At 41.5% G+C, this 13,659-nt stretch overlaps 1 protein-coding gene across 1 annotated transcript in view; it reads right to left on the bottom strand.

Moving 5' to 3' along the window:
• Nucleotides 1–68: 68 nt before the first annotated feature.
• Nucleotides 69–13,659, bottom strand: part of MTARC2 (mitochondrial amidoxime reducing component 2) — a 36,926-nt gene continuing 23,335 nt past the window's right edge. The window contains exons 5-8 of the mRNA XM_007988391.3: nt 4,722–4,783; nt 4,562–4,633; nt 2,886–3,040; nt 69–919 (exon numbers count right to left, since the gene is read on the bottom strand). Coding sequence (XP_007986582.1) covers nt 2,917–3,040; nt 4,562–4,633; nt 4,722–4,783 — 258 coding nt within the window. The 3' untranslated portion in view covers nt 69–919; nt 2,886–2,916. The remainder of the gene's footprint in view (nt 920–2,885; nt 3,041–4,561; nt 4,634–4,721; nt 4,784–13,659) is intronic.

Raw genomic sequence — 13,659 nt, forward strand, 5'->3', positions numbered from 1 at the left:
AAATTGCAGTGACTCAAATTCTAATATAAAGAGAGAAGCCCAGGAAGAAGACTCATAAATACCACAGATAAAGCAGGATTGAGATTCATGTTTATTAGTTACAAAGAAACCGTAAAATTGTAAGTAGGTGAAATCATCCATATACTATTTCAGTGAGTATTTTTGCTTAAGATCATACCAAAGTAGTTTGGTTTTTTTGTTACAAAAAAATTATTTGCATTGAAAAAAATACGTTCATGCTGTCTTCCTTGCAATCCTACTCTTAAAATTCCATCCTCTTTTAAATGTCATCCTCTTCTTTATCTTACTTGGAATTCCAGGTGGTGTATCTAGCAGTTACACACAAACAGATGACTTTTATATGGCTTAATAAAGGTGTAATAGAATATTAAAACTAAGTCTATAAGAGAATTTCCATACTCAAGTACAGCCCAGATTCCATAATGCTAGAGCACATGAGTGAAAAGTCAACAGGACTCAATGGCCACGTAAAGACCAACATTAGGCATTTGTGAGTGTGGTAACATGTGTCCTGCACATCAGGTAATCCTGATAGTTAATAAAAGGAACACATTTTAAAAACATTTTTGCAGCTTTTTAGTTGATTCATTAAACTTGCTTTATTCATCAAAAAGTCAGGAAGTAAAAGCATAATAGCCATGATAACATTCAAAATAGCATTTTTGATGATGTTAATTATTTTTAAAGCCTTCAGTACCTAAAATCTGTACATATACCTTCATATTCCCACCTCTAATACTTTCCTTGCATTAACCTGGAGCATACACAACTTTGAAAAGTCAAAAATCGAGATTGTTTTCCAGGGTAAAGATAGTTGAAGGCTGGATAATAAGGATTTGCTGAGGTATTGCTGCCGCTGTTGTTAAGATCTCAGTCAATCCCTCCTGGTTGCTGAAGCCTGAACAAATAATAAGAATCTCTGGTTATTTGGTTATTTATCCTACTGTTCATAAATAATTCAAACTCCCACAAAACAGTCACTTATTGAGGTTATACATATAAATGTATGGTGCAGTGCTGTGCAGAAAGCATGGCCTATTAGCTCTAATTCACATCAGCTCCCAGACCATACATCAGCTGACCTAGCTGAGCCTTTGTTTCTCATTCATAAAATGCCTATTATCATATCTATCTCACAGAGATCCTCTCACAGATAAAGATTACACAAGGCCTTCTGGGGAGCAGAGACAATTGGAAATTGAGGCTGAATAAACCACAGATGTTCATTGCCTCCATCCACTGCAAAACAGGATCTGGTTAGACGAGTTTGTGACCAAGTGACATGGAAAACCCTCAGTTGTTAAGGTATCTCACAGCCACTGGGCTCCCTCAGATGCAGAGAACATGTGAAAGCCCTTGGCTCACACATTGATCCAGGTCCAGCCAATCATGACTGGAACAGCAGGACACAGGATCAGTTTCACTCAAGCTAGATGGCTCAGGCTTGGGTCCACTCTCCCCACATGGGGCTTTTAGAAATGCCAGGCACTTAGGAGCTTCACAGTTTCCTCTCTAGTATTAATACTTATTATATTTCATCAAATCCAAGATATACCAATTGTAAAATGCACCATTATTTTATGCATCACTGATAATTTTATGCACCACTGATATTTTTCAAAAGGCACCCTGAATGTTATAAGAAGCTGACTGATATCAGAGATGTTAGAATAGGATCTCAGAACTGATGAAATATGGTAATGGTTATGCAAATACCTAGTCATAATAGTAGTCAATAGAGGTGTAGTTCCTTTTTGCCCACTTCAAGGGAAAAGCCGGTGTCATGTTTATATCCACTATGGAACCTAAGACTAGATCATGATGGAATGATGGCAATAAAAAACATAACTAATATTTACTGAGCACTTTATTTGTGTTGCAATGCTGAAACTTTATATGAATTAATACTCAAGATAACTTGTGTTGGTTGTTTTGGTAAGTGCTATTATTCCCACTTTGCAGATAAGGGTACTGAGACTTAAAGAGAAGTTAAACATCTCATTCAACTTAGGAAGATGCTTGGATTACCAACCCAAGTCTATCTAATGCTAGATCTAGACCTTCTAAGCTACTATGTTACCCTGTCCTTAAGGACGGTCAGGTTGTGGATGTCAGGACTGCAAGGGCAAGTAACACACGTGAGAAGCTCAGGCCAGAAACAGAGAGAAGGATGGTCAAGAGTTTTGGAGATGAGGTGACCTTAAGAACTGGGTCATGGATTTTATGAGAGAACTTGCTTAAAATCTCCAACTTGAGGTCTTCTGACCAACTTTCTCATTCCTTTAATTTGGGAGTTAGGCTTTTGCCTCCAGGAGTCAGGGCTGTATTGGACACGATGAAATCAATGTGAGAACATTATTGTCTAACTCATGATTCAGGACCCAGTCACCCTGATGCACTGATTTTTTTTTTCAAACTTCAATTATACTTTAAAAATACATTTGATAAAAAGCATCCAACTTAAACATTTTCCCAAGTTGATGTTGAATAATTTAAACATTTCCTCTTCTATCTGAGACAGAAAAAATAAATACAAAACTCTTGAAAATCAGTCACCTTTATTTCCCTATTCCTTAATGATGTTCTGTAATAAGCTGTGAACATATACCTGTCTTTCTGCTGAGCCTCTTCCATCAGCATTTTACCATTAAATGGGAAATAAGGGTGGAGAAGGTTGAGGTAGGAGTACACAGATTACTGCAGGGAACAGAAATTAAGGGCATTGTCCAACTCCAAAGATCAGAATACAAAACTGCTTATTCTCTCAAGAATTAAAGCAGCATAACATTAAAAAAACACACACACACACACATAAGAAAATGCAGCAATGGCTCCAAGACAGTGTATTCAGAAGCAAAGCTGACCTTTTACCATATTACCCTAGTGGATCCGTCACTACACCATCCGATACACGGGGTCACCAACTCTCAGGCTTCCAATTTTTTCCACTGAATAATAGATTCCAAAAAGCGGAGACGACTTGTATAATTCCCTCTCAGAAGGATCACACAGGCGGTAGCTGAAATAAGCAAAAATTCAATCATCAGACACAAGAAGGAAATAATAATCGAAATATTCTCAACAGAACTCAAGTTTGCCTTCCAACTTATTTATAAATACACAGCAAACCTTTTCTAAAATGTTGACAGAGAAGTCTGTGGACAATTAGTCAAACTGCAAATAATTCTAGCTTTTCTAGAAGTATCCTGAAAGTCTATGCAATTTCTCCATGGCTTCAGTTTCAGGCCGAAAAGAAAAAATGTATGTGTACGTATAAAATAAATACTTCGTCTATATGGGTACCTTCGACTTCACAACTCATTGAAACAAATGCCCCTGAAAACACAAAATGGAATGGCCCTGAACTCTACAAATCTTCTGTTTAGTGCATTTAAGCACCATGCGTTCAACCCCCTCCCGGTTTATAAGCCCAAAGCTGGGGTTCGCTGGTGAGCAAAAATTCAGACAGACATGCAGTTGTCAGGTGGGTCTGGACTACTGCAGAAGTTAGTCTTTTCCCACTGTCCTGTCTAAAAAAAGTAATAAATTTCACAGCATCTTAAATAATTATCACTACATCTAATAGAATTGTAAATCTGAAAGCATCATGAAATAACCTCTTCTCTAAGCTAAACCCATTGGAAACAATCCACAAAACAAAGGAAAGAGAAACAAAATAGAATATAGCTCCAAAGAATGTTAAGCCTAAATTACTATCTTCATTGGGAACTAAAGTCAGCCAAACTTCTTTAAATAACAAAACAAGAGAAATCCTTAGCATAAAAAAAGCTCCTCAATAAAAAATCTCTGACAATTCATGACATTCATTTTTTTCTAATATTTCATTATGCAGTTTCAATTATTCTCATATTCCTTGATATTGATTCTAATGAAGGAATCTGAGTTGCAATAAACATTATTAAATAAAGTGTTTGAGGCCTAAATTTGGAAAGGCACATATAAATATTATTAAAAATTGATATGAGAGATATTAAAATTTTAAAATGTAGTATTATACAATTAAAAGTTTATCAAAGCTGGGCACGGTGGTTCATGCCTGTAATCCCAGCATGTTGGGAGGCAGGCGAATCACTGAGGCAAGGAGTTTGAGACTAGCCTGGCCAACATGGTGAAACCCTGTCTCTACTAAAAATACAATAATCACCCAGGCATGGTGGCACACACCTGTCGTCCCAGCTACTCAGGAGGCTGAGGTTGGAGAATCATTTGAACCCAGAAAGCAGAGGCTGCAGTGAGCTAAAACCACGCCACTGCACTCCAGCCTGGGGGAAAGAATGAGATTCCTCTCAAAAAAAAAAAAAAAGAGTTTATCCAAAGCACTAGAGGATCCATCCAGGAAAAGAGAGAAAGCAACAGTGCTCTCATTAACCAATAGACACAAATCAGTCAGAAGGTAGAGTGGAAGGTGCTCCAGAGAGAAAGGTCATATCTTCCCTAAAGCAGACATAGCACCTAAACCCATAGGTAGTTCTGGGGTGGAGATAATTTTTAAAATACACTGGCCGTGGTGGTATTCTACCTCTTCAGGGTGTCCAGTGGCTCTTTCCTGTCTATGACTCCAGTGTCTGGGTCCACCGTGGTCAAAATACATCTGTCATGGAATAACCAAGGGTTAGGTGATGGTTAGGAACCAATGGGTGGGCCACACCACAGTCCTGGGGTCTAGCAAGGCTCATTACCTGGGGCATGCCATTATCTTTTTCACTTCTACACTGCCAATTAGGAGTTCATCCCAGGTATCCTAAAAGAGAAAGTTATCTTTTAAATGGAGGCTTCATTAGTCTCTGAGTCTGTTTATTCTTTGGCTCATATTAAGTATGAAACTATTATAGTAGAAGAAAGCAGCACAAGGTGACACCAAGAAATATCTCCCAGAAGACTCAAAGGGAGGCAGCATACTGGCAAACTCAGGTCCACCTCTTGACTCCCAGTCTCAAAATCCTGATTCCATCATCACAGGGATGACAGATCTTCTATACGGTGCAGTTTGCCATGAGAGTCATAAATTAACAGAAAAGTCAATGTGTGGATATACAATGAGAAATGTATAACTTGCAAGACACACTTTCCTTATAGCTAAGCTGCAGTGGAACCCAAGTTACAATCTGAAGGTTCTTTGAAGAGTGGGGACATCACCCAAGAGAAGGCAGTCATGATTCACACATTCAATGCTGCCACCTCCACAGACAGGCAGCCTGCTAATGGGGTCTTGATCTCACTGCCACTGACTGTGCCTTGCCTTCCCACCCTTGAACGTGGGCACCGCCAACACTTGCCTCAGGGATGAACTCAATCCTCACAACTTTGAGGGAGGCGCTATCATGAGCCCCATTTTACCCAAAGAAATGGAGAACTAGAGAGAGACAAAATTATCTCAAGGTCACACCAGAGGATGTAAAGCAGCTGGGTTTGAAATCTTTCTGATTCTGAAGGTAGGACTTTGAACCACCTAGCTTTTAACCATATATATTTTTATATGTGCACACACACATATACAGAAATATATATGAGGGATACAGAGATTGTATTATATATATAATATGATTTCTTTTTATACACACACACACACACATACATATACATATATAAGGTGGTTATGTGGATTATATTGTAGGGAGGCAAAATAGCACCTCTACCCTCTTAGGGTTTTTCGGCTGGGCCTGATAATTGAATTGGCATAAGACAGATCAACAGGAGAAATGTACACATATTTGTTGAATATAACCTTTATGTGGCACAGGAACCTTCGTGACAAAATGAAGATGCAATTAGAGTTGAACACTTATATACAGAACTGGGCAAAGATGTGGTAGGACTAGGGTACTTAACCGAGTAGAGAGGGACAGGGAAGATGAGGATTGGTTTGACAGAGTTTGTACAGATTTCCCTCGGCCTCAACTTTCTGTCCTTGATAATAAGCATGACATTTTCCTTCTGGTACTGGGAGACATCTTGTACACAGGAATTTCGTCTCCTGCTTGTAAGAAACAGAAGGAAGGGCAGAGTGATCCTCTTGCGCCTCTGTTTTTCAAGTGTCCTTAACTCAAAAAAGTCAATATGCTGGAGCGGCATGTTTGGGGGTCATGTGATCTCAACTCCTTCAATATTACATATACATATATAATATGATACATGATATGGTTTGGGTCTGTGTCCCCACCAAATCTCATGTCGGATTGTAATCCCTATTGTTGGAGGTGGGACCTGGCGGGACGGAATTCAGTCATGGGGGTGGATCTTTCATGAATGGTTTAGCACCATCGCCTTGGTGCTGTTCGTTCTTGCGAGATCCGGTTGCTTAAAAGTGTCTGGCACTTCCCCTTAGCTCTCTTGCTCCTGCTTCTGCCATGTAGGAAGCTGGACCTCCTTTGTTTTCCACCATGATTGGAAGCTTCCTGAGGCCTCCCCAGAAGCAGAAGCCTCTATGTATCCTGTACAGACTGCAGAACCATGAACCGCTTTTCTTTTCTTTTTTTTTTTTTGAGGCAGAGTCTCACTCTGTTGACCAGGCTGGAGTTCAGTGATTCAATCTCGGCTTACTGCAATCGCAACCTCCGCCTCCCAGATTCAAGCGATTCTCGTGCCTCAGTCTCCTGAGTAGCTGGGATTACAGGCACGTGCCACCACATCCGGCTAATTTTTATATTTTTAGTACAGATGGGGTTTCGTCATGTTGGCCAGGCTGGTCTCGAACTCCTAACCTCAGGTGATCTGCTCCCCTCGGCCTCCCAAACTGCTGGGATTACAGGGTGTAAACTACCGCGCCCAGCCTAAACCTCTTTTCTTCATAAATTATCCAGTCTCAGGTATTTTTTTAGAGCAATGTGAGAACAGACTAATACATATATCCAGGCAGATTACAACTTTTTGACTTTACGATGCGTTTATTGAGAGGTAACCCCATGGTAAGTCGAGAAGCATCTGCACACACGGGAGCGGGTGTATGTAGAGCTATATAAAGGTTGCAGGCCCCTCCGTGAATAGGGAGGCCATCTGTATTCTTGATCTGTAAGGCACCATGCCCGTCTCTGCTGATACCTACTGATTTAAGGTTTGAATTTCACAGGGCAATCCTCTGTCCAGGTCTCAAGGTAGGAGGCATCGGGATACGGGGCCTCACTACTGCCTCCGTAAATCAACAGCATAGACTGTGAGTCTAAGGAATTTGGAGAAAAAATCGTCTCAAGTTAGGAACCAAAGAAACCTATTCCTACTTACCTGGCTGCTTCCCTTGTGCAGGAGGCATAAGAAGTCTGAAGTCTCTGCAGGAGGCAGAGCAGGGCAGCGGGTAAGGACTAACCCCATAACTTTTCCCCCTATGCCGCTGATGACTAGGCCATGTCTGGTCCTCCTTCAGCGGTAAGCCAGCCCTTCCAACCCCTTCCCGCGCCTACAGTGGTGCTTTAGCAATGCAAATGGTTCTCCAGTACATACCGGGTCTTCAAAACTCAGAAATCTCCTACAGGGCATGACCACAGCTACAGACTGAAGTAAGGAGGTCTCCATGGATGCACTGGGTTCTAAATCGTCCTTTAGAAAACTGCTGCTTTGTGGAAATAAACGCCACGTTCCAACTAACCAGTTGAGGATAACTGTGTGTACACATCGTGGGTAAGGAATGGAATCGCCATGTCCTACTCAGGACTTATTACAAGTACTCCTAGCCAGTAACTTATTGCGCAAAACTACAAGACAACCACAGCGGGTGGCTAACCTCCTGGCAGATTGTGACCTCCGATGGAGTGTGACCCAGGAAGGCAGCTACTGTACTGGGAAGTGAGGACCGATGGGTACACTGGCCTAAAAGGCGGCCAGGAAGCCTGGACACCTTTCACCACACGAGGGCGCTGCGGACACAGGAATGGGAGCCGACCCAGCCGCCTTGTGCTGAAAGCACCCAGGCTCTCCAAGTATCTTCGGTTCACTTTTTGTTTTTTTCTTTCATGAGTGCTGATGAATTTAAGATTTCCAAGCCACATAACGGTGGCAATTCTGCGTCGTTATTATGATAGAAAGCAGGCACAAATTCAGTTAGTCATCTATTCTCACTGTTAGACAACCGCAAGGCCCCGTTTAGAAGAGCAAATTGTCTGGGTTCGTTAAGAATCGTCTGCAGCACCCACAGATGCCAGCTCTAGTTACTTCCTAAAATAGTAATCACCACATACAATCATATATATTCTAACCCTAATCTGATCATTGTCAGCATTTTGGTGTAAAGCATTATTTGCAGTTTTAAAAAAAAACCTATGCTAATTAAGTTTAAATGCAATTATTAATTCAGTTATTAAAAATGATACATTTTATACTATTAAAATAAATTTAATAACGCATGGAATTAAAATTTCCATTACATTCTACTAGACATACATAACAGTAAAATAAGCTATTTGGTAAGTTCCAGTGTCTCCTCAAAGGAAGACACACACGTGACCAACAAGCATATGAAAAAATGCTCAATATCACTGATCACTAGGGAAATGCAAATCAAAACCACAATAAGCTACCATCTCACACCAGTCAGAATGGCTATTACTAAAAAATCAAAAAATAACAGTGCTGGCGAGGCTGTGGAGAAAAGGGAAGGTTTACATACTGTTGGTGGGAATGTAAACTGCTTCAACCACCGTGGAAAGGAATCTGGGGATTTCTCAAAGAACTTAAAATAGAACCGTCATTCAACCTAGCAATCCCATTATTGGGTATACACCCAAAGCAATATAAAGCATTCTACCACAAAGACACATGCACACGTATATTCATCACAGCACTGTTCACAACAGCAAACACATGGAATCAACCTATCAACAGTGGACTGGATAAAGAAAATGTGGTATACATACACTATGGAATACTATGCAGCCATTAAAAAAACCCACGAGATTATGTCCTTTGCAGCAACATAGATAGAGCTGGAGGCCATTATTCTGAAAGAATTACTGCAGGAACAGAAAACCAAATGGAGGCTAAATATTGAATACACATGGATACAAAGAAAGGAACAACAGACACGCGGGCCTACTCGAAGGTGGAGGGTAGGAAGAGGGTGAGATTGAAACACTATCGGGTACTATGCTTATTACCTGGCTGACAAAACAGCCTGTACACCAAACCCCCAGCAACACACAATTTCCCTATATAAAAAACCTGCACCCGTACCCCTGCACCTAAAACAAATGTTGGAAAGAAAAAAATAAATAAGTAAATAGGTAAAGAAAAAGATTCCAGGGTCTTCCCTAAACACAAAATCGGCTCGAGACGCTTAGTGCGCCCCCTGCTGGTAACCAACCTTTCTGCAGTCTGCCGAAATCCAGGTCCCAATGACATTTACTTAGAGTGACGGGATAAAACCATGGAGTTTCCCAGATGAAAGAAGCAAGGAAAGGAAGAGGAAAATGCAAGGAGGAGGGGGAGTACTATACATAAGGGGCTCAGCCCTGAGGAAATAATCCTGAGAATTTGCTATGAATGAATGTGTGCACATCTTGTAAATACTAAATTAAGACTAGAGGGTTTTCCATCACAAGCAGCACCCAGAGAGAGAAGTGAAACAAGGGTGGGGCGGGTGGGTGTTGTGGAACACACAAATGAGGGTGTTTGTTTGAAACCTTCATTAGAATCCATATAGGCATTTGCCAAGCAAAAAATTAGATGTAAGAAACTTAAAAGGTGACTACTAACGGAGAGTCTCCCTTCCTCTTTTCCTGTCTCTCTCTCCATAGATGCATATGAATGTGTATACACACACACACACACACACACACACACACGGGTCTATATAGACACACAGATGCATGGCTATATCCATAGAGAGGAAGTAGATACAGATGTAGAGAATATATATCTCTACCTATATAGTCCATCTCTCTCTGTATAGCCAGAGAGAGAGAGAGTGCAGAGTCAGGTGAAAATAGACGCCAAGGCAAGTTCTCAAATACCTGGCACAGAAGGACAAGACCTCTGAGAGTGAGGTGGAAAAAGCCTGCATGGTCTGCCATGGCAGTGGGCTATGAAAGAAATCACTTGGAAGAGCACAGATCAGAGCAGCAGTTCAAATTAGATCCACGGCCACCAAGCCTCTGGGAGCCTGTTCCTGGAGCCTCCTGCCACCCCCGTCCAGGCCCCTTCATCTGCTTCATCTCAGTCGCAGGATTGGTGCCTCCCTTTCGCTGCTCTTGGTTTTCTATGCATGTGTTTATGATACTGTGTTGTACACACAATTGTTAGAAGCAACTTTAAACTATTTTGTGATAAATCGAGGGTATAATAAACAAGACTGTTCTGTTTCTAAATCCATAGCAATTTTTCTGACTTGGTATCAGTGACTCTACATGATTATAGAAAGCTTAAAGTCACCTACTGGAGAGTCGCTAAATATACATGGGACACATGTGCAATAATCATTATTCAAGTATTTCAAAAGGGTGTGCCCAGTCTAGACAACACGATATAACCTCGTCTCTACCGAAATTACAAAAACTAGCCAGGTGTGGTGGTGTGTGCCTGTGGTCCTAGCTACTCAGGAGACTTGAGGCAGGAGGATGGCTTCAGCCTGGGAGGCAGAGGTTGTAGTGAGCCGAGATCACGTCACTGCACTCCAGCGACAGGGTGAGACTGAAACTGGGCAACAGGGTGAGACCCTGTCTGGAAAAAAAAGAGGATGTGAGTCTATATCTATTAACACTGAATACTTTTCAAGGTGTCACTGAGTGAAAAAAGCACAAGGCACATTTTAGGTGTGTGTGTTTATGTGTAATAGAGAACGATTCCATTCACATAAAAAATCTGTATACATAGCTATGTGTACACATTTACAGCAATAAATCTGGAAGTCTCCTCAGCAACATTTAAACATTGTTTTTCATAACAAATCTTGAGTTTCTTCTTTTGCCTTTTTTGCTTTATTTTTTATAAGAGGTATAAACCCAACAGCACATCTTAAAAATAACTTTTGTCTAGATAGTTTATCAGATTCTCTCTGACATCAAATACATGATGTCTTTTCCAACACCAATTCTGCAATTCTCTGACACCAACTGGGTGTCCAACAATCCAACCCAATTCTGACACTCACTACTAGAAGCAAGTAGAGATCCCTTAGGTAAGTCCTACAAGACTGCCCCCCACCCCAGATGCCAGCCAAGTGCAGGCCAACCATGCTTCTCACCAACCGGCTATAAATTGAGGGTTCCCACAACCCCCTCCTAAGGTTTGACAAGTTTCTAGAATGACTCCTAGAACTCAAAAAACGCTTTACTGTTCTCAACTTATTTTAAAGGATGCAACTCAGGAACAGCCCAGTGGAAATGCTGTCTAGGGCAAGGGATGGGGCGGGGGCTCTCTTGAGTTTTCATGCCCTCTCTGGGTGCACCACCCTCCCAGAACTTCAATGTGTTTTCCAACTCGGAAGCTCTCCAAACCCCATCTTTCAGGGGTTTTTGGAAGTTTTATTTCATGTAAATGATTGGTAAAATCATTAGCCGTTGGTAACCGAACTCAACCTCCAGCCCCTCTCCCTTCGCCTGAGGTTAGGGCTGGGTAGGACTGAAAGTCCCAACCCTCTAATCATGGCTTAGTCTTTCTAAGAACCAGCTCCCATACCAAAGCTGTCTAGGGACACCCCTCTTTCCCTAAGAGTCATCTCACTAGCATAAAGTCAGGTATGATTGAAAGGGGCTTGCTATGAATGACCAAAGAAACTCCTCTCACCCCTGTCACTCAGGAAATTCCAAGGGCTTAGGAGCTCCTGCCAGGAACCAGAGACAAAGACCAAATATATACTTCCTATTACACCAGAGTTAAATGATCTCAAACCGAAAGCTATTTTTTTCTGTTCTTAAGACATACAAGCTAATGAATATTCCTTAATGTCATATTTCAAAATTTAATCACTCTTCTTACAAAGAAAGACCATGCCATGGTTCCTGCATTTGGATCCAGTTCATATCAAGCAAGTCTTCAGCATCCACTGCCCCCAAACACACACACACACACACACACACACACACACACACACACACGCCCTATCCAGAGTGCCTCTTTCTCACTGGGATCCTGCAAGTCTGATGTCCTGACCTCAGCTGCAGCCCTCTACCTACTGAAGCCTTGATCCCACTTGGCCCTGAGACCCTTGGAGGCAGACACAGTGAGGTCGTCTCTGTTATCTGAGCATCTATCTCAGAGATTAGCACTAAGGAAACAACATTTGCTGCAAATATGAATATTTCAGAATTTGGGGACTAAGACAGGATGCCATACACTAAGAATTACCAACTTAAGTAAGACATTACTTTTCACTTAACAAATTAGTAAAAATTATAGCGATGCCGGCAAGAGGCCAATGAAAAGGGCACATTTATGCTCACCTTGAGGGAATATAAATTGGTACAAGGTTTCTGGAAAGCAATTTGGCAATATATACAGAGAGCCTTTAAAATGCTGCATTAAAAGGCCGGGCGCGGTGGCTCAAGCCTGTAATCCCAGCACTTTGGGAGGCCGAGACGGGTGGATCACGAGGTCAGGAGATCGAGACCATCCTGGCTAACACGGTGAAACCCCGTCTCTACTAAAAAATACAAAAAAACTAGCCGGGCGAGGTGGCGGGTGCCTGTATTCCCAGCTACTCGGGAGGCTGAGGCAGGAGAATGGCGTAAACCCGGGAGGCGGAGCTTGCAGTGAGCTGAGATCCGGCCACTGCACTCCAGCCCGGGCAATAGAGCGAGACTCTGTCTCAAAAATAAATAAATAAATAAATAAATAAAATAAAATAAAATAAAATGCTGCATTAGCATTTCCTAAGAATACTTTTGGAAATGTAGATACCGACCATTTTACAAAGCTGCTCATTATTTGTGTAAGAGAAAATGGAAAACAACCTAAATGCTCAATCCTAAGGGAGTGGTTAAACAAGTTATTGCAGAGTCAGTCACAGAATGGACTCATATGGAACCACTGGAACCACGCGAATGAAGGGTTTCCAAAGACAGAGCTGGTTGTCATACGCCATTAAATGCAAATGGTGGAATTTAATACTATTTATACGATATCACATAAACCATACTGGAAACACAACAAAATGTTACCACAGACTACATTTTAATAGTATGATGTTGAAGAATTTTTAAATTTCACTTTAAGCTCTGGGATACGTGTGCAGAATGCACAGGTTTGTTACATAGGTGAACCCGTGCCACGGTGGTCTGCTGCACCTGTCAACCCATCATCTAGGTTTTAAGCCCCGCATGCATTCTGTATTTGTCCTAATGCTCTCCCACCCCTTACCCCCCACCCCCCGAGAGGCCCTGGTGTGTGTTGTTCCCCAGTGAGGAATTTTTATGTGTTTCTTCCATCTCTACTGTGTTTTTCAAGCTGTGCAAAGAAGATGAATTACTTTTAAAAATGTCTTTTGTAATCAGAAAAAAATTAACTATCTGAAAAGTTTCTTGAAATTCGTCATTAAAATGTTTTCCACAGCCCTGGTTCCAGACTCCCTGGGCTTTCTCATGACCCCATGTTTGAACGGCACTGTGTGGAGACCCAGTGTGCTTTATCCTTCAAGGATAAATATCCTCACATTACACAATAGCTGGTGTATGCTCCTATGGAATCGCATGAGAC

Source organism: Chlorocebus sabaeus, chromosome 25 (genome assembly GCF_047675955.1).
Source record: "Chlorocebus sabaeus isolate Y175 chromosome 25, mChlSab1.0.hap1, whole genome shotgun sequence".
NCBI lineage: Eukaryota > Metazoa > Chordata > Mammalia > Primates > Cercopithecidae > Chlorocebus > Chlorocebus sabaeus.